This window comes from Oncorhynchus kisutch, linkage group LG4 (genome assembly GCF_002021735.2).
Source record: "Oncorhynchus kisutch isolate 150728-3 linkage group LG4, Okis_V2, whole genome shotgun sequence".
Classification (NCBI taxonomy): domain Eukaryota; kingdom Metazoa; phylum Chordata; class Actinopteri; order Salmoniformes; family Salmonidae; genus Oncorhynchus; species Oncorhynchus kisutch.
This window is the reverse complement of record NC_034177.2, coordinates 5,588,391-5,616,144: the sequence shown is the minus strand read 5'-3', so window position 1 is coordinate 5,616,144 and position 27,754 is coordinate 5,588,391. Positions and strand designations below refer to the sequence as shown.

General features: G+C 46.4%; 1 protein-coding gene across 10 annotated transcripts in view; it reads right to left on the bottom strand.

Annotated features, from left to right (window-relative positions):
- Positions 1-27,754, bottom strand: part of ephb3b (eph receptor B3b) — a 106,654-nt gene that overhangs the window by 8,059 nt on the left and 70,841 nt on the right. For 4 of the 10 annotated variants that reach the window (XM_031822341.1, XM_031822342.1, XM_031822343.1 and 1 more), the window contains exons 6-14: positions 23,996-24,120; positions 23,308-23,470; positions 21,427-21,535; positions 18,244-18,296; positions 16,861-16,983; positions 14,365-14,612; positions 9,137-9,352; positions 5,172-5,321; positions 3,925-4,124 (exon numbers count right to left, since the gene is read on the bottom strand). In XM_031822341.1, coding sequence (XP_031678201.1) covers positions 3,925-4,124; positions 5,172-5,321; positions 9,137-9,352; positions 14,365-14,612; positions 16,861-16,983; positions 18,244-18,296; positions 21,427-21,535; positions 23,308-23,470; positions 23,996-24,120 — 1,387 coding nt within the window. Of the gene's footprint in view, positions 1-3,924; positions 4,125-5,171; positions 5,322-9,136; positions 9,353-14,364; positions 14,613-16,776; positions 16,996-18,243; positions 18,297-21,426; positions 21,536-23,307; positions 23,471-23,995; positions 24,121-27,754 lie in introns of all 10 variants that reach the window. The other 6 variants (XM_031822333.1, XM_031822340.1, XM_031822335.1 and 3 more) reach the window with 3 other exon arrangements.

Here is a 27,754-nt window from a genome sequence, read left to right as displayed (position 1 = left end):
AACTGCTTGCTGTACACTGCACTGCGTGATTGTACACATGGATTGGATTGTGGGTTTACAAACGCGTTAGCTCTAGTAGCTACGTTGACTATGGCGTTAGATAATATGGTGACAATGATGTAGGCTGTGTGTAGCGGTTATGGTATGAAGGTTTGGCTTGGGGAGGAAATTTTTCGGCTATTCACATACTACTGTTGTGTTGTATAATGAAGTCAACAAGTAAAGGGAAAATGTGAGAGGAGGGGAGCACGTAGATGTGATGATGCTGTTCATCAAATCAAATCAAATCAAATTTATTTATATAGCCCTTCGTACATCAGCTGATATCTCAAAGTGCTGTACAGAAACCCAGCCTAAAACCCCAAACAGCAAGCAATGCAGGTGTAGAAGCACGGTTCATGTGGTTGCTATGATGCTGTTTATGTGGTTGCTATGATGCTGCTCATGTGGTTGCTATGAAAGCGAGCCGTGTGTGGCGGGTGATAGTCCCAGTCGTTATTCTCCTAATAATAAGGAAAACCCTCGACCACGCCCACAAATTGTGGGAAATTCTGTTGTTCAATGTACATGTAGCCAGGTCAAAAATCCTGACCTACGGTTCGCAATGCTCCCATGTAGGGAAATAGAGCCTGTGAGAAGAGCCCTGTGGCTTCAGGCTATTCGGTGTGGAAATGTGGGTGACCCAGGGTGTGGAAAACATTCAATCAACGGCAAGACATTTAACTTGTTTCCGGTCCGTTTGTAACTCCACTCACTACTTGTAGTTGTACAGTCTGTTCGTTTGTATTGTTGGTCTTGGCTAGCTTAAATATTCTGGGCTGTTACTAGCTAGCACTCATTCACTCCGTGGCTATTAGAGTCTTCATGAAAAGGGGCATGAGTAGTGAGAATAATAGGGAGCAGGCAATGCTGAAAAGTAATCTTCAGACATGTTGTACTTTTCTTAAATGTTGTTTAATAATTGACTAAAGTAATTGTTTTTTTTAATGATTTTTTTTTTTTACTGTGAGCCAATAGGGTAACCTAGGTAACCACAGGTTGTTTTCCACACAGGCGGTGTTCTATCTAATACAGACTGAGACTATCATTCATATTGCCAATTCTGTTGTAAAACATTTCTTAAACGGAAGTAAATGGAATGAAACTGGGAAAGTCCAAACTCTTGTTTTTTGGTGCAACTGTTTGGACTAATGATTCCAGATCAGCTAGATGCAGGCAAGACTGTGTTACTGTCTGTCATCTGGATCACTACACATGTTCTCTCTACCTACGTTATCAACTTTCATTCATAGGCTAGGTTGTAGCAACCTCATGATGGGTATAGGGAAATGATGTGAGAAGGATGTAGTAGCATAAACCTATCGATGTTACATGGAGCTGAGTGAATGGAGTATGAATGAACAGAGATCCAATGTAATGGAAATAAGGCCATGCTCATTTAAAAAAATAAACAATTGTCCTCCCTAATCTTAAACGACACACACACACACACACACACACACACACACACACACACACACACACACACACACACACACACACACACACCTGTACTGTATGTACTGAAACAACTCACCAATCAAACGTAGCCTGGCTACCGCTACATACCGCTAACGCCATGCCAGATGTCACGGCAGCTCATCTCTCACTCATTCCTCCCTCGTTAGGCTCGGTGGGGGTGGGGGGCACACCTCTCCGCTGGGCCGTTTAAAATCTCGTTAGCAGCTAATTAAAAGCGTTCCCGTCTTTCTTTTTTTTTGCCTCGCTCTTACTCTAGCTAATTATCCTCACTTAATCTTCCCGGCCATAACTACAGCTCCAGATCCCCCGTTCCTCCTCCTCTCCTGAAGCAGGGACAAAAAGGTAGGTCACCCCCCCCCCGGACTCTTTCCACAAACGCAACAGAGGAATGTGGCTAAAAACCTAGACATTGTGAAGCCATCGGTCGTAGAACTTCCTTGTAAGAGCTACTGTTGATTCAACATTTGCATTGGGAAATCAAATCAAATTTTATTTGTCACATGCGCCGAATACAACAGTTGTAGACTTTGGTTAAGACTTTACCGTGAAATGTTTACTTGTTTTTTAACTTCCTTAACCAACAATGCAGTTCAAGAAATAGAGAACAATGTAAATATTTTTTAACAAGATAATAACATAACAATAACGAGGCTATATACAAGGGGTCCAGTACCGAGTCAATGCGCGAGTTGAGGTAATTTGTAAAGTAACTAAGCATAGATAATAACCAGCGAGTAGCATCAATGTAAAAACATAGGGCAGAGGTTGTCAATGTAAATTGTCTGTGTTTGATTAATTTGATGAATTGTTCTGGAGTCTTATGGCTTGGGGGTAGAAGCTGTTAAGGAGCTTTTTAGTCATAGACTTGGCGCTCCGGTACTGCTTGTTGTGCGGTAGCAGAGAAAACAGTCCAGGACTTGGATGACTGGAGTCTTTGACAATTTTTTGGGCCAACCTCTGATACCACCTAGTATATAGGTCCTGGAAGACTGGAAGCTTGGCCCCAGTGATATACTGGGCCGTACGCACTACCCTCTGTAGCACCTTACGGTCAGATGCCGAGCAGTTGCCATAACGGTTGGTGATGCAACCAGTCAGGATGATCTCAATGGTGCAGCTGTAGAACTTTTTGAGGATCTGGGGACCCGTGTCACATTTTTTTCAGTCTCCTGAGGGGAAAAAAGTGTAGTGTTGGCCTCTTCACAACTGTCTTGGTGTGTTTGGACCATGATAGATTGTTGGTGATGTGGACACCAAGGAACTTGAGACTCTCGACCCGCTCCACTTCAGCTCTATCAATGTGAATGAGGCCTGTTCGGCCCTCCTTTTCCTGTAGTCCACGATCAGCTCATTGGTCTTGATCACATTGAGTGAGAGGTTGTTGCCCTGACACCACACTGCTAGGTCTCTGACCTCTTCCCTATAGGCTGTCTCATCGTTGTCGGTGATCAGGCCTACCACCAGGTCTCTGACCTCCTCCCTATAGGCTGTCTCATCGTTGTCGGTGATCAGGCCTGTCACCAGGTCTCTGACCTCCTCCCTATAGGCTGTCTCATCATTGTCGGTGATCAGGCCTAACACCAGGTCTCTGACCTCCTCCCTATAGGCTATCTCATCGTTGTCGGTGATCAGGCCTAACACCAGGTCTCTGACCTCCTCCCTATAGGCTATCTCATCGTTGTCGGTGATCAGGCCTACCACTGTTGTGTCATCAGTTAACTTAATGATGTTGTTGGAGTCGTGCTTGGCCACGCAGTCGTGGGTGAACAGGGAGTACAGGAGGGGACTAAGTACGCATCCCTGAGGGGCCCCAGTGTTGAGGATCAGCGTGGCAGATGTGTTGTTGCCTACCCTTACCAACTGGGGGAGGCCCGTCAGGAGGTTCAGGATCCAGTTTCAGAGGGAGGGGTTTAGTCCCAGGGTCCTTAGCATAGTGATGAGCTTTGAGGGCACTATGGTGTTGAACGCTGAGCTGTAGTCAATGAACAGCATTCTCACATAGGTGTTCCTTTTGTCGAGGTGGGAAAGGGCAGTTTGGAGTGCGATTGAGATTACGTCATCTGTGGACCTGTGGTATGATTGAAGTAAGATGGAATACAGGCTACATACTTCAAACCAGTACATAGGGTCCCAAAACTTTCTCAGAATTCCCAGGATTTGTAGATATCCTGGATGGAATTTTCCAAGGTTCTAGATATCCTGGATGGAATATTCCAAGGTTCTAGATATCCTGGATGGAATATTCCAAGGTTCTAGATATCCTGGATGGAATATTCCAAGGTTCTAGGTATTCTGGAAAACCTGTGGATTTGGCGAGTTGTGCAACCCTACTACCACCATATTGAGGTATCTGCTAACTAGGCTGAGATGTGGCAGACTGGTTGTGATAGCTGATAGGCTTACCCGGAAGAGTGCGTGCTGCTGGTGACCACCTTGAGGCTGGCGGCATTGCGGATGAGCTTGTCCAGTGTTGCGACGATCTGGGAGAACTTAGGCCGGAGGTTTCTTTCCTTGACCCAGCAGTCAAGCATGAGCTGGTGCAGTGCCGTTGGGCAGTCCATGGGCGGGGGCAGCCGGTAGTCCTGCTCCACTGCGTTTATAACCTGGAGTGTTGAAGAGGAGAAGAGAAGAGAGGAGAGATCTGCGTTAAGAGTGGGTTAGAATCAGACCTGGGTCAGATATTTTCTTGGGAATTAGGGGTTTGAATGAAGAGGCATACAAAGGATAGGGTGATCACTGGGCAGAGAAGGGATATGAGGTAGGAAGAGAAAGAGAAGGGATATGAGGTAGGAAGTGAAAGAGAAGGGATAGGAGGTAGGAAGTGAAAGAGAAGGGATAGGAGGTAGGAAGTGAAAGAGAAGGGATAGGAGGTAGGAAGTGAAAGAGAAGGGATAGGAGGTAGGAAGTGAAAGAGAAGGGATAGGAGGTAGGAAGAGAAAGAGAAGGGATAGGAGGTAGGAAGTGAAAGAGAAGGGATAGGAGGTAGGAAGAGAAAGAGAAGGGATAGGAGGTAGGAAGTGAAAGAGAAGGGATAGGAGGTAGGAAGTGAAAGAGAAGGGATAGGAGGTAGGAAGTGAACGAGAAGGGATAGGAGGTAGGAAGAGAAAGAGAAGGGATAGGAGGTAGGAAGTGAAAGAGAAGGGATAGGAGGTAGGAAGAGAAAGAAAGATGGGATTATAGTCAAGACGGGAACAACGTAAGGAGGAAAGATGGAAGGGAAGGGGGAAGGGGGGAGGAAGAGAGGGGGAAGATAAGAGAGAGCATGAGAAGGGGGCAGGAGAGATGGAGGAAAGATGGAAGGGAAGGGGGAAGGGGGGAGGAAGAGAGGGGGAAATAAGAGAGAGCATGAGAAGGGGCAGGAGAGATGGAGTAAAGATGTTAAGGGGAGCGAGGGGGGAAGGAGGCAGGAGAAATGGAGGAAAGATGGGAGGGGGGAAGGGGACAGGACAGATGGAGGAACTGTTGGAGGGGGAGGGAGGGGGGGGGCAGGAGAGATGGAGGAATGGTTGGAGGGGGAAGGGGGGGGGCAGGAGAGATGGAAGAAAGACAATGGATGATGAAAGGACAAGGAACCAGAGAATGGGGGATTCAGAGATTGTTACAGTGTTTATTGGGATCGTGGGAACGTGAAGTAAAGTAGTTTCACTCACATCCTGGTTGCTCATGTCCCAATATGGCCGCTCTCCGTACGACATCACTTCCCACATGACGATGCCATAGCTCCACACGTCACTGGCCGAGGTGAACTTCCTGTAGGCAATGGCCTCGGGAGCCGTCCAGCGAATCGGAATCTTGCCTCCCTGTGGATATGCGAATGAGTAGGTGAGCGTGAAATACTGGGGATGGAGTCACACACACACACACACACACACATACACACACACAGAGTCACACACACACACAATTTATTACCACTCATTCAAGACTTGACATAGATGCCAATACACACTCCAAAAGACTCCCTCAGTCCTAGACACTCACCAGACTCCCTCAGTGTTATAGACCCTCACCAACCTCCCTCAGTGTCCTAGACACTCACCAGACTCCCTCAGTGTTCTAGACACTCACCAACCTCCCTCAGTGTTCTAGACACTCACCAAACTCCCTCAGTGTCCTAGACACTCACCAGACTCCCTCAGTGTTCTAGACACTCACCAACATCCCTCAGTGTCCAAGATACTCACCAGACTTCCTCAGTGTCCTAGACACTCAGCAGACTCCCTCAGTGTCCTAGACACTCACCAACCTCCCTCAGTGTCCTAGACACTCACCAGACTCCCTCAGTGTTTTAGAAACTCACCATCCTCCCTCAGTGTCCTAGACACTCACCAGACTCCCTCAGTGTTCTAGACACTCACCAACCTCCCTCAGTGTCCGAGACACTCACCATACTCCCTCAGTGTTCTAGACACTCACCAACCTCCCTCGGTGTCCGAGACACTCACCATACTCCCTCAGTGTCCTAGACACTCACCAGACTCCCTCAGTGTCCAAGACACGAAGCAGACTCCCTCAGTGTCCTAGACACTAAGCAGACTCCCTCAGTGTTCTAGACATTCACCAGACTCCCTCAGCAGACTCCCTCAGTGTTCTAGACACTCACCAATTTCCCTCAGTGTCCTAGACACTCACCAGACTCCCTCAGTGTCCTAGACACTTAGCAGACTCCCTCAGTGTCCTAGACACTCACCAGACTCCCTCAGTGTCCTAGACACTCAGTAGTCTCTCCCAGTGTCCTAGACACTCAGTAGTCTCCCCCAGTGTCCTAGACACTCACCAGACTCCCTCAGTGTGCTAGACACTCACCAGACTCCCTCAGTGTCCTAGACACTCACCAACCTCCCTCAGTGTCATAGACACTCACCAGACTCCCTCAGTGTTCTAGACACTCACCAACCTCCCTCAGTGTCCTAGACACTTACCAGACTCCTTCAGTGTTCTAGACACTCACCAACCTCCCTCAGTGTCCTAGACACTCACCAACATCCCTCAGTGTCCAAGACACTCACCAGACTCCCTCAGTGTCCAAGACACTCACCAGACTCCCTCAGTGTCCTAGACACTAAGCAGACTGCCTGTGTTCTAGACACTCCCCAGACTCCCTCATCAGACTCCCTCAGTGTCTTAGACACAGCCCAGACTACCTCAGTGTCCTAGACACTTAGCAAACTTACTCAGTGTCCTAGACACTCAGCAGACTCCCTCAGTGTCCTAGACACTCACCAACCTCCCTCAGTGTCCTAGACACTCACCAACCTCCCTCAGTGTCCTAGACACTCACCAGACTCCCTCAGTGTTCCAGACACTCACCAACCTCCCTCAGTGTCCTAGACACTCACCAGACTCCCTCAGTGTTCTAGACACTCACCATCCTCCCTCAGTGTCCTAGACACTCACCAGACTCCCTCAGTGTTCTAGACACTCACCAACCTCCCTCAGTGTGCGAGACACTCACCATACTCCCTCAGTGTTCTAGACACTCACCATCTCCCTCAGTGTCCGAGACACTCACCCCACTCCCTCATTGTCCTAGACACTCACCAGACTCCCTCAGTGTCCAAGACACTAAGCAGACTCCCTCAGTGTCCTAGACACTAAGCAGACTCCCTCAGTGTTCTAGACATTCACCAGACTCTCTCGGCAGACTCCCTCAGTGTTCTAGACACTCACCAACCTCCCTCAGTGTCCTAGACACTCACCAGACTCCCTCATTGTCCTAGACACTTAGCAGACTCCCTCAGTGTCCTAGACACTCACCAACATCCCTCAGTGTCCAAGACACTAAGCAGACTCCCTCAGTGTCCTAGACACTAAGCAGACTCCCTGTGTTCTAGACACTCACCAGACTACCTCATCAGACTCCCTCAGTGTCCTAGACACAGCCCAGACTACCTCAGTGTCCTAGACACTTAGCAAACTTCCTCAGTGTCCTAGACACTCACCAGACTCCCTCAGTGTTCTAGACACTCACCAACCTCCCTCAGTGTGCGAGACACTCACCATACTCCCTCAGTGTTCTAGACACTCACCAACCTCCCTCAGTGTCCAAGACACTCACCCCACTCCCTCATTGTCCTAGACACTCACCAGACTCCCTCAGTGTCCAAGACACTCACCAGACTCCCTCAGTGTCCTAGACACTAAGCAGACTGCCTGTGTTCTAGACACTCCCCAGACTCCCTCATCAGACTCCCTCAGTGTCTTAGACACAGCCCAGACTACCTCAGTGTCCTAGACACTTAGCAAACTTCCTCAGTGTCCTAGACACTCAGCAGACTCCCTCAGTGTCCTAGACACTCACCAACCTCCCTCAGTGTCCTAGACACTCACCAACCTCCCTCAGTGTCCTAGACACTCACCAGACTCCCTCAGTGTTCCAGACACTCACCAACCTCCCTCAGTGTCCTAGACACTCACCAGACTTCCTCAGTGTTCTAGACACTCACCATCCTCCCTCAGTGTCCTAGACACTCACCAGACTCCCTCAGTGTTCTAGACACTCACCAACCTCCCTCAGTGTGCGAGACACTCACCATACTCCCTCAGTGTTCTAGACACTCACCAACCTCCCTCAGTGTCCGAGACACTCACCCCACTCCCTCATTGTCCTAGACACTCACCAGACTCCCTCAGTGTCCAAGACACTAAGCAGACTCCCTCAGTGTCCTAGACACTAAGCAGACTCCCTCAGTGTTCTAGACATTCACCAGACTCTCTCGGCAGACTCCCTCAGTGTTCTAGACACTCACCAACCTCCCTCAGTGTCCTAGACACTCACCAGACTCCCTCATTGTCCTAGACACTTAGCAGACTCCCTCAGTGTCCTAGACACTCACCAACATCCCTCAGTGTCCAAGACACTAAGCAGACTCCCTCAGTGTCCAAGACACTAAGCAGACTCCCTCAGTGTCCTAGACACTAAGCAGACTCCCTGTGTTCTAGACACTCACCAGACTACCTCATCAGACTCCCTCAGTGTCCTAGACACAGCCCAGACTACCTCAGTGTCCTAGACACTCACCAACCTCCCTCAGTGTGCGAGACACTCACCATACTCCCTCAGTGTTCTAGACACTCACCAACCTCCCTCAGTGTCCGAGACACTCACCATACTCCCTCATTGTCCTAGACACTCACCAGACTCCCTCAGTGTCCAAGACACTAAGCAGACTCCCTCAGTGTCCTAAACTATAAGCAGACTCCCTCAGTGTTCTAGACATTCACCAGACTCTCTCAGCAGACTCCCTCCGTGTTCTAGACACTCACCAACCTCCCTTAGTGTCCTAGACACTCACCAGACTCCCTCATTGTCCTAGACACTTAGCAGACTCCCTCAGTGTCCTAGACACTCATCAGACTCCCTCAGTGTCCTAGACACTTAGCAGACTCCCTCAGTGTCCTAAACACTCAGCAGACTCCCTCAGTGTCCTAGACACTCAGTAGTCTCCCCCAGTGTCCTAGACACTCACCAGACTCCCTCAGTGTCCTAGACACTCACCAGACCCCCTCAGTGTCCTAGACACTTAGCAGACTCCCTCAGTGTCCTAGACACTCCCAAAGACCCCCTCACTGTCCTAGACACTCAGCAGACTCCCTTAGTGTCCTTGATACTCACCAGTGAGCTGGTATAGGTTGGGTCCGTGGCGTCGTCTTCAAGGAATCGCGACAGGCCGAAGTCGGACACCTTACACACCAGGTTGCTGTTGACCAGAATGTTGCGAGCTGCCAGGTCCCGGTGAACGTAGTTCATATCAGAAAGATACTTCATGCCCGCGGCGATGCCACGCAACATGCCCACCAGCTGGATCACTGTGAACTGCCCGTCATTGAGCTGGCAGATTCAGAGATAGAGATAAAAAGGTCAGTATATCATATTAAAAACATATATACTAGATTCAATCATTATTAAACATGCGCATATTCTTCTCACACATATATATACACAAACACACATTTACTGCCTGTTGCACACGGATTGAAGTCTATTGAAAAGTTGTTGGTTAATAGCTAGTTATCTTTTGAGTTTAGATCCCGTGACGGGTTGGCATCAGTTGCTGGGACCGCTACTGATTCAGAAGGGTTGGGTTAAATGCGGAAGACACATTTCAGTTGAAGGCATTCAATTGTACAACTGACTAGGTAACCCCCTTTCACTTTCATTTACTACCTTTCCAGTGATTCTTCTGACCAAGGTCGGGTCTGAGCAGCTGTTTAGCATAGCAACTAGCCTTGCTGTGTATATTAGCCTTAATGTATATATCTTAATGTATATATTTTAATGTATATATTTTTCTCTTGCTTTGTTTTTCTTATTTCTATCTCTGACAAGGAAAACAGGAAATAGCCCTTATTAATATATGCAGCCTTAGAAATAAGGTTCATGAAATCAATAACTTGCTAACATCAGATAACATTCACATATTAGCCATTTCTGAGACTCACTTAGATAATTATTTTGATGATTCGGCAGTAGCAATACAAGGATATAACATCTATAGAAGAGGCAGGAATGCTTGTGGGGGAGGTGTTGCTGTATATATTCAGAGAATAATAGATTAGAGAATAATGTATGTCAAGTGTTGTGGTTGCAGGTTCACTTGGCACATCTAAAGCCTTTTCTTTTGAGGTGTTGTCATAGGCCTCCAAGTGCTAACAATCAGTATGTAAATAATATGTGCTTGATAGTGTATGTGATGTAAACCGAGAGGTCTACTTTTTTGGGGGGTGGGCTGAATATTGACTCGTTTTTATCAAGCTGTCCACTCAAGAGGAAGCTTCTCACTATAACCAGTGCCTGTAATCTGGTTCAGGTTATTAATCAATCTACTGTACACCAGGGTGTTTCCAAATGCTACAGAAACAAGATCATCCACATGTATCGATCACATTTTTAATAATACCGTAGACCTTTGTTCTAAAGCTATATCTGCACCCATTGGATTCAGTGATCACAATATAGTGACTATATCCAGGAAATTTCCAACAGCTGGTCCTAAAATAGTGTATAAGTGACCATACAAAGGATTTTGTTGTGACTCTTATGTGTATGATGTTTTAAAAAAATATGTTGATATAATGTGGATTAATAAGGATCATCCACACGTTGCAATTGATTAATTTATGAAAGGGCTTCTTCCAATTATTGATAATCATGCCCTTGTTAGTTAAGAAACGGACTGTTAGAACTGTTAAGGCTCCATGGATTGATGTGGAATTGAATAACTGTATGGTTTACAGAGATGGGGTAAAAGGAGTGGCTAGTAAGTCTGGCTACACATCTGACTGGCTGACTTACTGCAAATTGAGAAATGATGTGACTAAACTCAACAAGAAGAAGAAACTGTATTATGAAGCCAAGATCAATGATATAAAGAACGATGGGAAAAAGACAAATTCAACTCCATCTTTCATCGAATCAGATGGCTTATTCATCACAAAATGATTTTGATGTTGCGAATTAAGTTATTGATAACTTCATTGGCAAAGTGGGCTAACTTAGACAGGAAATGCCAACAACGAACAACGAGCCATCATACTCATGCATAAAAACATGAATAATGAAAGAAAAGCATTGCAGGTCAGAATTTTGTAAAGATAGCGTGGGCGAGGTGGTAAAAGTATTGTTATCGTTCCATAAAGACAAACCTCCTGGCGTTGACAACAGATGGAGAGCTACTGAGGATGGTAGCTGACTCTATAGCCACTCCTACTGACTCTATAGCCACTCCTACTGACTCTATAGCCACTCCTACTGACTCTATAGCCACTCCTACTGACTCTATAGCCACTCCTACTGACTCTATAGCCACTCCTACTGAGGATGGTAGCTGACTCTATAGCCACTCCTACTGAGGATGGTAGCTGACTCTATAGCCACTCCTACTGAGGATGGTAGCTGACTCTATAGCCACTCCTACTGAGGATGGTAGCTGACTCTATAGCCACTCCTACTGAGGATGGTAGCTGACTCTATAGCCACTCCTACTGAGGATGGTAGCTGACTCTATAGCCACTCCTACTGAGGATGGTAGCTGACTCTATAGCCACTCCTACTGAGGATGGTAGCTGACTCTATAGCCACTCCTACTGAGGATGGTAGCTGACTCTATAGCCACTCCTACTGAGGATGGTAGCTGACTCTATAGCCACTCCTACTGAGGATGGTAGCTGACTCTATAGCCACTCCTACTGAGGATGGTAGCTGACTCTATAGCCACTCCTACTGAGGATGGTAGCTGACTCTATAGCCACTCCTACTGAGGATGGTAGCTGACTCTATAGCCACTCCTACTGAGGATGGTGGCTGACTCTATAGCCACTCCTACTGAGGATGGTAGCTGACTCTATAGCCACTCCTGTCATATCTTTAATCTGAGTCTTGAGGAAAGTCTTTGTCCTCAGGCCTTGGAGGGAAGCCAAAGTAATTCCACTACCCATGAATGATAAAGTGGCCTTTACTGGTTTTAACAGCAGACCTATCAACTTGTTGCCAGCTCTTACCAAACTGTTCTGAAAAAATGTTTTTCACCGAATACAATGCTATTTCTCTGTAAACAAATTAACAACAGACTTGCAGCAAGCTTAAAGAGAAGGTCACTCAACGTGTACTGCACTGATACAAATGACTGACGATTGGTTGAAAGAAATTGATAATAAGATGATTGTGGGAGCTGTACTGTTAGATTTCAGTGGAGCCTTTGATATTATTGACCATAACCTGTTGTTGAGAAAATGTATGCGTAATGGCTTTTCAAGCTTTGCCATATCGTAGATTCAGAGCTATCCATCTAATAGAACTCAAGAGATTTAATGGAAGCCTCTCTAATGTCAAACATGTAAAGTGTGGTGTACCGCAGGGCACCTCTCTAGGCCCTCTAATCTTTTGCATGTTTACCAATGACCTGCCACTGTCATTAAACAAAGCATGTGTGTCCATGTGTGTTGATGATTCAACCATATACGCATCAGCAACCACAACTAACTAAGTCACTGAAGCCCTTAATAAACAGTTGCGGTCTGTTTTGGGTGGGAGTCCAGTACTACATTGGTCCTGAACATTTCTAAAACTAAGAGTTGTTTTTGGTATAAATCGATCCTGGATCTCAGCCGCACCTGGTAATGAATGGGGTGGCTGTTGAACAAGTTGAGGAGACTAAATTACTTGGTGTTACCTTAGATTGTAAACTGTCATGGTCAAAACATATAGATTTAATAGTTGTAAAGACGGGAAGAGGTCTGTCCATAATAAAGAGATGCTCTGCTTTTTTGACACCACACTTCACAAAGTCCTGCAGGCTCTAGTTTTATCTTATCTTGATTATTGTCCAGTCGTGTGGTCAAGTGCTGCAAGGATAGATCTAGTTAAACTGCAGCTGTCCCAGAACAGAGCGGCACGTCTTGCTCTTCATTGTAATCAGAGGGCTGATACTGATACATAAATAAATATAAAGCAACACCTCATGGCAGAATGCACCTCTCCCCCATGTGACCTACTTGTTGTGTGTTTGTACTGACATGTATGTGGAACTGATAGATATGTTTTAAAAACATTAACATGTAGTGTTTAAATGTATGTAAATTGTAAAGTATTTTGTCTGTAATGTCTTTTCATTATTTTTCAGACCCCAGTAAGACTAGCTGTCTCCATGGTATCAGACCCCAGTAAGACTAGCTGTCTCCATGGTATCAGACCCCAGTAAGACTAGCTGTCTCCATGGTATCAGACCCCAGTAAGACTAGCTGTCTCCATGGTATCAGACCCCAGTAAGACTAGCTGTCTCCATGGTATCAGACCCCAGTAAGACTAGCTGTCTCCATGGTATCAGACCCCAGTAAGACTAGCTGTCTCCATGGTATCAGACCCCAGTAAGACTAGCTGTCTCCATGGTATCAGACCCCAGTAAGACTAGCTGTCTCCATGGTATCAGACCCCAGTAAGACTAGCTGTCTCCATGGTATCAGACCCCAGTAAGACTAGCTGTCTCCATGGTATCAGACCCCAGTAAGACTAGCTGTCTCCATGGTATCAGACCCCAGTAAGACTAGCTGTCTCCATGGTATCAGACCCCAGTAAGACTAGCTGTCTCCATGGTATCAGACCCCAGTAAGACTAGCTGTCTCCATGGTATCAGACCCCAGTAAGACTAGCTGTCTCCATGGTATCAGACCCCAGTAAGACTAGCTGTCTCCATGGTATCAGACCCCAGTAAGACTAGCTGTCTCCATGGTATCAGACCCCAGTAAGACTAGCTGTCTCCATTGGCATCCACTAATGTAATATGTAATAAAATCTCTCTGTCTCTCCTCACCACTCTATTTGGTTGCTCTCTGTTTCTCTGTCCATCTCTTGCTCTCTTTCTTATTCTTACTATCTCTCTATTTATCCCTTTGCTTCTTTCTCCTTCCGTTTCCACTTAATCTCTCTCTCTCTCTCCTTTCTCTCCTTTCTCTGTATCCCCCCTCTCTCTGTCTCCTCCTCAGTGTCAACCAGTATTTAATTTAAGGGAGAGGCAGTGATTCATAAGCTGAGTGTATCCTCTGTAAATGTCAGAGATAGCGAGAGGAGCGGCGCGTTTGTCTGATATTGGCAACAGATGAGGGTTAGGGCCTTTTCCCAAAGAGATGGAGAGGGTGTGGAATACGAGGACATTAATAGAGAAGATCGGGGAGATATGCTCTTGTGCTTTTGCTGGGTAGTGGTGCAGATGATGTGACGATTACAAATAGACATTTATGAAGTGTGTTCAAGAGCATCAGTTCTCTGGGCAGTTTTACAGAGCGCAGATTTTTTGTGTGTGTGTGTGTGTGTGTGTGTGTGTGTGTGTATTCCACATGCTCTCTTACCCTTAAGAAAGAGTCCAGCGCTCCGTTCTCCATAAACTCTGTGACGATCATGACTGGTCGGCTCTTGGTGACCACGCCCTCCAACCGGATTATGTTTGGGTGGTCAAACTGTCCCATGATGCTCGCTTCGCTCAGGAAGTCCCGCCTCTGCCTGTCGGTGTAGCCCACCTTGAGTGTCTTGATAGCCACAATGATCTCCCGTCGTCCGGGCAGCTTCAGACGCCCACGACACACCTCCCCAAACTCTCCTGTGAGAGTGAGGAATGGGAGACAGCGAAAGAGAGAGAGATATGGAGGGGGGGAGAGAGGAAGGATCGGAAGAGTGGAGGAGAGTGGAGGAGAGTGGGGGAGAGAGGGGGAGAGGGACAGTTTACTGGTTAGAAACAAGGAGCCAGGGAAAGGAAGCGGGAGATAGAGAGTGGGGGGGGGGGGGGGGGGGGGGGAGTAAGGGATGGCTGAGGGAAAACTGAAAGCTTAGAGTGGGTGGAGGTGGGAGGGTAGGGGTATACGTTTGGGTAGAGGGGAGGTGGGAGGGTAGAGGTATATGTTTGGGTAGATGTATAGGTTGGAATAGAGGTAGAGGTGGGAGGGTAGAGGTAGAGGTGGGAGGGTAGAGGTAGAGGTTGGAGGGTAGAGGTAGAGGTAGAGGGTAGAGGTAGAGGTGGGAGGGTAGAGTTAGGGGGGTAGAGGTAGAAGGGTAGAGGTATAGGTGGGAGGGTAGAGGTAGAGGTGGGAGGGTAGATGTATAGGTGGGAGGGTAGAGGTATAGGTGGGAGAGTAGAGGTATAGGTGGGAGAGTAGAGGTATAGGTGGGAGAGTAGAGGTATAGGTGGGAGAGTAGAGGTAGAGGTAGGAGGGTAGAGGTAGAGGTGGGAGGGTAGAGACAGGGGTGGGAGGGTAGAGACAGAGGTGGGGTGGGTAGAGACAGAGGTGGGGTGGGTAGAGGTATAGGTGGGAGGGTAGAGGTATAGGTGGGAGGATAGAGGTGGGAGGGTAGAAACAGAAGTGGGAGGGTAGATGTAGAGGTGGGAATAGAGGTAGAGGTAAAGGTATAGGTGCGGGTAGAGGTATAGGTGGGAGGGTAGAGGTAGAGGTGGGAGGGTAGAGGTATAGGTGGGAGGGTAGAGGTAGAGGTGGGAGGGTAGAGGTATAGGTGGGAGGGTAGAGGTATAGGTGGGACGGTAGAGGTGGAGGTGGGGGGGTAGAGGTAGAGGTTGGAGGGTAGCGGTATAGGTGGGGGTAGAGGTAGAGGTACCGATGGGAGGGTAGAGGTAGAGATGGGAGGGTAGAGGTGGGGGTGGGGGTGGTGGGGTAGATTAGGCTTCTGAGGGATCGGGGGCGGGGTCAGAAGAAGAGACAGGAGGAGAGAGAAGCTTGGTGGTTGTGGAGGTTTTGCGTCTCGGGCCTAATACGCCAACCAGGTGCAAGAGTGTGTGAGAGCAAGAGAAACAAGGGAAGTGAGGGAGGGAGGGAGGGAGGGAGGGATGATCGGTGGGAGGGAGGGTAAAGGGGAGGGGAGACAGGGGTTGGGGTTCGTCACTTAAGGCGAAGGCTGGGAAGCGACGGGTTCAAGAAGCAGCAGTAGGTGTTAAGCCCTTGTAGTAGTAGTAGTAGTAGTAGTAGTAGTAGTAGGAGTGGAGGGGGCTCAGCTGCAGGTGACGTAAACCTCAAATCCAACTTCCCATCATCACAAGTCTTCATTCGGCTCAGATACAATCCTACAGCTTTTTTTGCAAAAAATATTACTAAATATTTCAAGATATCCAATAATTTATGATTTCAAGATTACTAACTGTGCATCAAAAAGGGTGGAGGGAAGGAGCAAGGGTACTCTAAAGGGAAACAAGAAGGACGACCACATACGGAGGTCAAGGGTCAAAGGGTCTTTAGAGTGGCCCCGTTTAACATTGACCCTTGAGAAACTTGGGGGGGGGGGGGGGGGGGGGGGTTGGGGGTGTTCTGAGATGACCAATCCTGAACCTGGAAGGCTGCTGTTCTAGCTGCTTGACCAGCCAATCAACCCTCCTAGATGATGATTAAGTCAGTTACATTCAAGTAGAAGAGCTAACCAATGGAAGTGACTGAATTAATGACACTTGAAGGAACAAAATAACTTCCTACTACAGAGCACCTCTCCAGGATCAGGAATGGGCAGTTCTTAAAGGTTAAAGGTTAAATATATTTTTTTTTTAAAGGTTAAAAAGGACAAAAAGTGTGGAAAGTAGCTAGCAATCAAACAGGCACTTAGGTGCCAACCTGGGGGGCCACGGTTGTGAGTGAAGCGAATTAGAGGTGGGGGGGACATATTTTTGCAAGGGCGTAAGTGCAGATTTTAGATTAGGGGGGGCTGAGGCTAGTGCTGGGGGGTGCGAGGCGAGGCAGGGGTTGGGATGATGAATTGAGTGAAAGTACCGCTTGGCGTGAAGTCCTCTAACGGTATGGCCTGGAGGTGACTAGCAGTCTTCCCCCTGTAGCTCAGGAGCTTTGGTTGGTTACCTGCGCCGATGACCTCCTCGATCTTCACGCAGGAGATGTCGATCTCCTTCGCAAACTCTCGGACGGCCTCGTTGGGGTCCTCGTAGGTGAAGGGGTCGATATAGACCTTCATTCCCGGCGTGACTATAGGGGATTCAATAGCGGGAATAATCACATGAATCACGGCCGTCAAGCAGTAGTTACCATTGAAAACAATATGTACTGGGCATTCGGAAAGTGTTCAGACCCCTTTACTTTTTTCACATTTTGTTACATTACAGCCTTATTCTAAAGTGTATTTAAAAAAAAGTTTTGCCTCATCAAAAAACTGAAATATCACATTTACAAAAGTATTCACACCCTTAACTCAGTATTTTGTTGAAGCACCTTTGGCATTGATTACAGCCTCGATTCGTCATGGGTATGACGCTACAAGCTTGGTTTTTCTAGAGATGTTCGATCTAGTTCAAGTCCGGGATCATCTTTCCCTCAATTATGTCTAGTCTCCCAGTCCCTGCCGCTGAAAAACATCCCCACTGCATGATGCTGCTGCCACCACCGTGCTTCAACATGCTGTACCCTTCCCCAGATCTGTGCTTCGACACAATCCTGTCTCTGAGCTCTATGGATAATTCCTTCGACCACATGGCTTGGTTTTTGCTCTGACATGCACAGTCAACTGTGGGACCTTATATAGACATGTGTGTGGCTTTCCAAATAATTTCCAATCAATTTAATGTACCATAGGTGGACTCCAATCAAGTTGTAGAAACATCCCAAGGATGACCAATGGAAACAGGAAGCACCTGAGCTCAATTTCGAATCTCATAGCAAACGGTCTGAATACCAATGTAAATAAGGTAATTCTGTTTAAAAAAAATATATATATATTTTTTTTTAACCTGTTTTCACTTTGTCATTATGGGGTATTGTGATGTCATTATGGGGTATTGTGATGTCATTATGGGGTATTGTGATGTCATTATGGGGTATTGTGTGTAGATTGATGAGGAAAATGTTTTATTTCATCCATTTTAGAATAAGGCTGTAACAAAATGTGGAGAAAAAAAATCAAGGGGTCTGAATACTTTCCTAGTGCACTGTACGGATTGGATTAACAGAAGATTTAGCAGTCGAGGCACACTTTCAATGAGCTCCACAGCCACTACCAATTCTATAATTCAGTGTAATCTGTGCCTGTTATTGTAAAGCCAGTTATGACATCGCCGGCTATGGACATATTATTTGTAAATAGAATGCTTGTGACATCACCGGCTGTTGACACGCAGTGTGTGAATATATACTGTTGAATGTAGGGACAAAGTCAAGCTCAGAGAGTGTCTGTTAGAATGTGGATCTTGGGATCGCTTATAATGTAGGACAGGATAGGCAGTAGAGACTTACTGTACTGCTGAAGTTTCTCTGTGTACTCTGACTCAGAGCCATTCCTCTGCTTCCTGTGGGGCAAACCAGAGTAAAAACACAAAATCAGTCATGTGCCGCAACACAGCAATACTTAATGGAACAGGAGAGTGTGGAAAGGATGTCAGTATAGCTGTGTCAGGTAATATAGATTTCAGTATAGCTGTGTCAGTTAAAATATATTTCAGTGTAGTTCTGTCAGTTAAAATATATTTCAGTGTAGTTCTGTCAGTTAAAATATATTTCAGTGTAGTTCTGTCAGTTAAAATATATTTCAGTATAGTTCTGTCAGTTAAAATATATTTCAGTGTAGTTGTGTCAGTTAAAATATATTTCAGTGTAGTTGTGTCAGTTAAAATATATTTCAGTGTAGTTGTGTCAGTTAAAATATATTTCAGTGTAGTTGTCTCAGTTAAAATATATTTCAGTATAGTTGTGTCAGTTAAAATATATTTCAGTGTAGTTGTCTCAGTTAAAATATATTTCAGTATAGTTGTGTCAGTTAAAAAATATATTTCAGTGTAGTTGTGTCAGTTAAAATATATTTCAGTATAGTTGTGTCAGTTAAAATATATTTCAGTGTAGTTGTGTCAGTTAAAATATATTTCAGTGTAGTTGTGTCAGTTAAAATATATTTCAGTGTAGTTGTCTCAGTTAAAATATATTTCAGTATAGTTGTCAGTTAAAATATATTTCAGTGTAGTTGTCTCAGTTAAAAAATATTTCAGTGTAGTTGTGTCAGTTAAAATATATTTCAGTGTAGTTGTGTCAGTTAAAATATATTTCAGTGTAGTTGTGTCAGTTAAAATATATTTCAGTGTAGTTGTCTCAGTTAAAATATATTTCAGTATGGTTGTGTCAGTTAAAATATATTTCAGTGTAGTTGTGTCAGTTAAAATATATTTCAGTGTAGTTGTGTCAGTTAAAATATATTTCAGTGTAGTTGTCTCAGTTAAAATATATTTCAGTATAGTTGTGTCAGTTAAAATATATTTCAGTGTAGTTGTGTCAGTTAAAATATATTTCAGTGTAGTTGTGTCAGTTAAAATATATTTCAGTATAGTTGTGTCAGTTAAAATATATTTCAGTATAGTTGTGTCAGTTAAAATATATTTCAGTGTAGTTGTGTCAGTTAAAATATATTTCAGTGTAGTTGTGTCAGTTAAAATATATTTCAGTGTAGTTGTGTCAGTTAAAATATATTTCAGTATAGTTGTGTCAGTTAAAATATATTTCAGTATACCTGTGTCTGTAGAAATAGAGAATTACACTTTATTTCTCACTAGGATAAAGCTCACTTAGCTTTATATTCCAGGCTAAGAAATACAGAATTTTGAGTAAAACTACAGAAGAAGACAACATATCGAGTAGAAAATGTAGGACTCTGTTTTGTATGTATGAAATGAAAGCTGAGAGAAAACATAATGGCCCAACACGAGAAGTAAAGGACAAAGTCTCTCCCAATGGCAGCCTCAGCTGTTTCCCACAACACCTAGTTTAACACATCTTCCCACATACTGGTTCAGACCAACCCCCCCCCCCCCTCTTTTCCTTTACTCATCCTCTGCTTTCTCTTCTTTCTTCAGTATCAGTCCATTAATGGGGGGAGGGTTGGGGACGTTGAAAATCCATGTTAATGTAGTTCCTTTGTTGTCAAACCAGTAACCGGGGCAATAATACCCGACGGTGATTTGCATCTAATTTCCAATTCAAATGTGGTTCCGGAATATGCCGAGGAGGCTCTGAGTTTTGCTTTTTTTTCCACCATTCTACTTTTTTCCCTTCTCTCGTGGCAGAAGCTTGCAAGCTAAACTAAGACGGAGAGAGAGAGAGTCGCTAGCGAGCTAAATTAAGACAGAGACGCACTAATGAGATAAGCTAAGACACAGAGACAGACACTAGCGTGCTAAGCTAAGACACAGAGACAGACACTAGCGAGCTAAGCTAAGACACAGAGACAGACACTAGCGAGCTAAGCTAAAACACAGAGACAGACACTAGCGTGCTAAGCTAAGACACATAGAGAGACACTAGCGTGCTAAGCTAAGACACAGAGACAGACACTAGCGAGCTAAGCTAAGGCACAGAGACAGACACTAGCGAGCTAAGCTAAGGCACAGAGACAGACACTAGCGAGCTAAGCTAAGACACAGAGACAGACACTAGCGAGCTAAGCTAAGGCACAGAGACAGACACTAGCGAGCTAAGCTAAGACACGGAGACAGACACTAGCGTGCTAAGCTAAGACACAGAGACAGACACTAGCGAGCTGAGCTAAGACACAGAGACACTAGCGTGCTAAGCTAAGACACAGAGACAGACACTAGCGTGCTCTGCTAAGACACAGAGACAAACACTAGCGTGCTAAGCTAAGACACAGAGAGAGAGGAGGAGAGCAGGAGAGGGATGAGGGAGGAGAGTAGGAAGGAGTTTGTTCAGCGTGATGAGGGCCCTGCTCTTCAGACCAGCCGGCTCACACCGAACCATTCCACCACGAACCATTCCACCACGGCAGCAAAGAGGTGGGTGAGTAGTGCTACATAGAGTTGAATGACCGCAGTGAGGCCGAGCTATGCTTTTACAGGATCTGAGTGGATGTTGAAGTTCCTACAAGTGAATAGGAGTCAAAAGGATTCAGTGGGGTCAGCGGGCGTCCGAGCGCGTGAAGGCAGGCCAATCCTTTCCTAGCAGCTGCAGCTCATGCTGTGTCCATTGGGCAGGGCTAGCCTTGCAAGGTATTGGGAGGCAAATCTGTTTGGGACTTTTCACAAGATAGAGCTAATCTCCTACTCACAAACCTCATAGGTGGCACGCCAGTCCCGAGTGTCCCTGTGTGTCTTCTGTGGGTTTCAGGATGTAAACACATTCAAAAGTTGACATTTCCATTTAGTTTTTTTTGTGGGGGATTTTTCAATCTGTAAATCAAATACACCAGGAATTGCGAGAAATATGCAATGTTCTCAATTAAAAGTACGCTGGTGTTGAAACACAAATGGAAGAAGTGACCACGTTGTGTAATATTGCATGAGCTTGGTGAAATGCTGTGGATCATTTTTATCAATGGAGGTAAATCCTAGAAATGAACATGAAAGTCAGATGCAGAAACTTTTTCCAATGTTGTCTCAACGACAAAGTGTTCACTAGGTATTATCGACTTATTCTCACCTGAGGCAGACGATGGCGATGACAACGACAGCTATGATGAAGACTAGACCGGCAGTGGCTGAACCCACGATGAGGGGCAGCTGCTCCTGAAGAGACTTCTCTGGGTCACCTAGGGGTCGAGAGGTTAGAGGTCAGGTGAACACGAGAGCGTTACCCAAATAATCTACCCTTACTCCTAGAAACCATTCATACCCTAACCTTTCCTACCCTTACCCCTAGAAAGCATTCCTACCCTTACCCCTAGAAAGCATTCCTACCCTTACCCCTAGAAAGCATGCCTACAACTTACCTCTAGAAACCATGCCTACACTTACCCCTAGAAACCATGCCTACACTTACCCCTAGAAACCATTCCTACACTTACCCCTAGAAACCATGCCTACCCTTACCATTCCTACCCTTACCCCTAGAAACCATTCCTACACTTACCCCTAGAAACCATGCCTACACTTACCCCTAGAAACCATGCCTACACTTACCCCTAGAAACCATTCCTACACTTACCCCTAGAAACCATTCCTACACTTACCCCTAGAAACCATGCCTACACTTACCCCTAGAAACCATTCCTACACTTACCCCTAGAAACCATTCCTACCCTTACTCCTAGAAACCATTCCTACACTTACCCCTAGAAACCATTCATACCCTAACCTTTCCTACCCTTACCCCTAGAAAGCATTCCTACCCTTACCCCTAGAAAGCATTCCTACCCTTACCCCTAGAAAGCATTCCTACCCTTACCACTAGAAACCATGCCTACACTTACCCTTAGAAACCATGCCTACACTTACCCCTAGAAACCATGCCTACAACTTACCTCTAGAAACCATGCCTACACTTACCCCTAGAAACCATGCCTACACTTACCCCTAGAAACCATTCCTACACTTACCCCTAGAAACCATGCCTACACTTACCCCTAGAAACCATGCCTACACTTACCCCTAGAAACCATTCCTACACTTACCCCTAGAAACCATTCCTACACTTACCCCTAGAAACCATGCCTACACTTACCCCTAGAAACCATTCCTACACTTACCCCTAGAAACCATTCCTACCCTTACTCCTAGAAACCATTCCTACACTTACCCCTAGAAACCATTCCTACACTTACCCCTAGAAACCATTCCTACACTTACCCCTAGAAACCATTCCTACACTTACCCCTAGAAACCATTCCTACCCTTACCCCTAGAAACCATTCCTACACATACCCCTAGAAACCATGTTTACACTTACCCCTGGAAAGCATTCCTACCCTTACTACTAGAAACCATTCCTACCCTTACTACTAGAAACCATTCCTACCCTTACTCCTAGAAACCATTCCTACCACTACCATTCCTACCCTTACTCCTAGAAACCGTACCTATACTTACCCCTAGAAACCATGCAAATAAATTCATAAAAAATCCTACAATGTGATTTTCAGGATTTTTTTTCTCATTTTGTCTGTCATAGTTGAAGTGTACCTATGATGAAAATTACAGGCCTCTCTCATCTTTTTCAGTGGGAGAACTTGCACAATTGGTGGCTGACTAAATACTTTTTTGCCCCACGCTATATATATATATTTTTTATATACACTTGCAAACATTCTGAAAACTTGTTTTTGCATTGTCACTTTGGGGTATTGTGATGTCATTATGGGGTATTGTGATGTCATTATGGGGTATTGTGATGTCACTTTGGGGTACTGTGTGTAGATTGATGAGGGGAAAAGTTAATTTAATCAATTTTAGAAAAAGCTGTAACGTAACAAAATTGCGAAAAAGTCAAGGGGTCTGAATACTTTCTGAATGCACTGAATACACAATGCTGGTGACGAACCCCAATGTCCCCTGTGGGGATCAATAAAGTCAAGCTCAAACATACTTTGCAGGTTGGTGCTGAAGTCGGCGGGGCTGCTGTAGCGACCGTACCCGGCAACTGTGCGGGCCCGGACCTGGACCACGTATGGCGTGCCGGCCTTCAGCCCCTCGATGCGGGCAGAACTCCTTTGGGCGGTCATTGTGTGGGCAATCGCTTCTCCCTGGTCCTGCCAAAACCAAACGCACACGGAACGGTTTAGAAATGCATCAGAAAACAAACTACATCCCCTCATTCATCATTATCACCAGTATTCATCGCCTTCCCCTACACCCCACTGTGAGGCGCATGCCGTGTCCAACAAATCTTCCCGAACAGCCGGAGAACGGCATGAGAGAGCTTTCAATCATCGACTACAACAGGACAACAAACAGAGATACACTGAGAGACTTTGTTCTCTCCTCAGGTAGGCCAATCCACATGGACACACCCTCTCCCTTGTGTAGGTTATGGAAGTAGTCAGAAACATTTCAACTTTATAAAAGGAGGTCGGGGGGTGAACAGAGAGAAATTAGGAGGATATTGGGAGGGGAACGAAGGAAGGAAAGAAAGAAAGACAGAAAGACAGAGGGACATGATTAAGGCTTCTGTCAGAACGGTTGCTGAGGTGAATGGGGTGATATTACTTATGCAAAAATAAGACTTGTGAAATAGGATGTGGAAATAAGAAGTGTTGACTTGTGTTGTTGCTTACCTTCTCATGGTACTTAATCTCGTAATCCAGAATGATCCCATTGGGTTTTTCAGGGGGCAGCCAGGAAAGACTCATGGTGCTAGCTGTGGCCCCCATCAGGTGAACTGTAGGTACTGCAGATGGAGCTGTGAGAGCGGGGCACAGGGAAGACAAAATGGATGTTAATTCACTGCTAGTATCCACCTCTTCCTTCCATTCCTTCCTGTATCATTGCACCCCCCAACACACACACACTCTGTTTCTCCCTCTTTCCCACCAATGCTTTTTGTTGAAAGGTTTCTAATCCCTTAGTTCGGTACTTTGATCCTTTCACGTAGAGCTCCTTTCTTCCTCTTGTCTTTGTCACCCCCACCACCACAGACCTCTCCCCCTCTCTTCCCCCCCTCTCGCTCTCTCCTCCCTCTCCCCCTCTCTCTCATTCCCCCCTTCTCTCTCTCTCTCTCTCTCTCTCTCTCCTCCTCTTTCTTCCCAAGCCCAAAACCCCATCCCCACGTAGTAGCCTACCACCAGCCACTCATCACTCCCTGAAAAACTCCAACCTCTCCCCACAGACAATACTCCCTGGGCAGATTCCCCGGTCACTCTAGCCTGAGGATTAAGGGGCCTAGGGGCCTCCTCCTGGCCAAGACACTGGGGAGTAATTGGTAACCATGGTGGGCTGAGCCCCACACTAACCTGTAACCATGGTGGGCTGAGCCCCACACTAACCTGTAACCATGGTGGGCTGAGCCCCACACTAACCTGTAACCATGGTGGGCTGGGCCCCACACTAACCTGTAACCATGGTGGGCTGGGCCCCCCACACTAACCTGTAACCATGGTGGGCTGGGCCCCCCACTAACCTGTAACCATGGTGGGCTGAGCCCCACAAACTAACCTGTAACCATGGTGGGCTGGGCCCCACACTAACCTGTAACCATGGTGGGCTGAGCCCCACACTAACCTGTAACCATGGTGGGCTGAGCCCCACAAACTAACCTGTAACCATGGTGGGCTGGGCCCCCCACACTAACCTGTAACCATGGTGGGCTGGGCCCCACAAACTAACCTGTAACCATGGTGGGCTGAGCCCCACACTAACCTGTAACCATGGTGGGCTGAGCCCCACACTAACCTGTTACCATGGTGGGCTGGGCCCCACACTAACCTGTAACCATGGTGGGCTGAGCCCCACACTAACCTGTAACCATGATGGGCTGAGCCCCACACTAACCTGTAACCATGGTGGACTGGGCCCCACACTAACCTGTAACCATGGTGGGCTGGGCCCCACACTAACCTGTAACCATGGTGGGCTGGGCCCCACACTAACCTGTAACCATGGTGGGCTGGGCCCCACACTAACCTGTAACCATGGTGGGCTGAGCCCCACACTAACCTGTAACCATGGTGGGCTGAGCCCCACACTAACCTGTAACCATGGTGGGCTGGGCCCCACACTAACCTGTAACCATGATGGGCTGGGCCCCCCACACTAACCTGTAACCATGGTGGGCTGAGCCCCACACTAACCTGTAACCATGGTGGGCTGGGCCCCCCACACTAACCTGTAACCATGGTGGGCTGAGCCCCACACTAACCTGTAACCATGGTGGGCTGGGCCCCACACTAACCTGTAACCATGGTGGGCTGGGCCCCCCACACTAACCTGTAACCATGGTGGGCTGGGCCCCCCACACTAACCTGTAACCATGATGGGCTGGGCCCCCCACACTAACCTGTAACCATGGTGGGCTGGGCCCCCCACACTAACCTGTAACCATGGTGGGCTGAGCCCCACACACTAACCTGTAACCATGGTGGGCTGAGCCGCACACTAACCTGTTACCATGGTGGGCTGGGCCCCCCACACTAACCTGTAACCATGGTGGGCTGGGCCCCCCACACTAACCTGTAACCATGGTGGGCTGGGCCCCCCACACTAACCTGTAACCATGGTGGGCTGGGCCCCCCACACTAACCTGTTACCATGGTGGGCTGGGCCCCCCACACTAACCTGTAACCATGGTGGGCTGGGCCCCACACTAACCTGTAACCATGGTGGGCTGAGCCCCACACTAACCTGTAACCATGGAGGGTTGGGCCCCCCACACTAACCTGTAACCATAGCGGGTTGGGCCCCCCCACACTAGTAGATATCTGCCCCCCTTCTCCTCCCCCTGACCTGCACTCCTCCGGGGGGGGGGGGGGGTGCACGGTGTAGGACAGGAGTGTAGGACCCCCAGGCACAAACGGTGGGTCATTCCCATTCCTTTCCTTAGGCTTTGAGGAGAAACTGAAGGGATAAGAGGAACATGGAGAAGTATATTCCGGTCTCTCTGAGCCTGTCTGTAGGAAATACTTTACGTAAAGACCCATGGCCAAAAACCAGCTAACCATCAGACCCTATCTATCAGCCTACACCAGGGCAAAGTCTACACACAAACCCCAGCTACCCATCAGACCCTATCTATCAGCCTACACCAGGGCAAAGTCTACACACAAACCCCAGCTAACCATCAGACCCTATCTATCAGCCTACACCAGGGCAAAGTCTACACACAAACCCCAGCTAACCATCAGACCCTATCTATCAGCCTACACCAGGGCAAAGTCTACACACAAACCCCAGCTAACCATCAGACCCTATCTATCAGCCTACACCAGGGCAAAGTCTACACACAAACCCCAGCTAACCATCAGACCCTATCTATCAGCCTACACCAGGGCAAAGTCTACACACAAACCCCAGCTAACCATCAGACCCTATCTATCAGCCTACACCAGGGCAAAGTCTACACACAAACTTACTCACAAACCCCAGCTACCCATCAGACCCTAGTTATCGGCCTAAACTAGGGAAAATCCAACATATATCTCTGTTCCTAACGCAACAGCCACAGGCCAAACTCAAAACTGTATAAGAACGTCGACTACAGAGCAAGGCAAACTCAATACACACTACCCACTCCAGTTAACTCATCATCTATCCCCAAAAGAGGTTTGCCCAGCCTGCATCTTCTCAGATGCATAGACAAAACTGTATAGGTCTCGGTGGTGCAGATTGCTATGGTGGCCTACCTAGCAAGCACAAAACATTCTTAGAACCATATGTTCAAAGAACGTTTAGAAACATTGTTCTTCTGTGGGAATTTCAGTACGATGTTTCCTACAGCTTTCCTCGTGGTTCTATTTAAAGTCATGTTCTCAAATTGTTTCGAGAATTATTTAAGAACACACATTCCATTTTCAGAATGTTAAGGAAACTTTCCATAAAAACCACAAGAAAACTCTTCTAATGTTCAGAGAATGTCTAAGAATGTTATTTAAATACATATCATTTCCATTATCCGCATCAACAAAACTCTCTTTTCTCTATCTTGTTAAGTGTGTTCAGGTGTTTTGGCCGTGCCCATTAATTGGCCACACCTGATCTTAATGAGTGCTTATTTCCTTTGAAATTGTTGTCTGTTAGAATAGACTAAAATTAACAGCTTTTTATTCGTAAACAGGGCATTATAGCTCCATCCTGGTGGTGTAATGGAACATTTCCACAGACAGAAAATATAAGATTATAGGTTTGAATCTCACTGATGCCGTGTCACAATAAACATGTGTTTGCATGATTTATTATTATTATTATTATTTATTATGTGTCCTGTCTGTGGTGGAGTTCAAAAAGTTAACAGAAAATAAGCTAGCAGTGTTATTAAAAGCCTTACTGAAACATTCAGTGAAAGTTTTAAGGAAGTTATTAAAAAACCTCCAAATAACCTATAA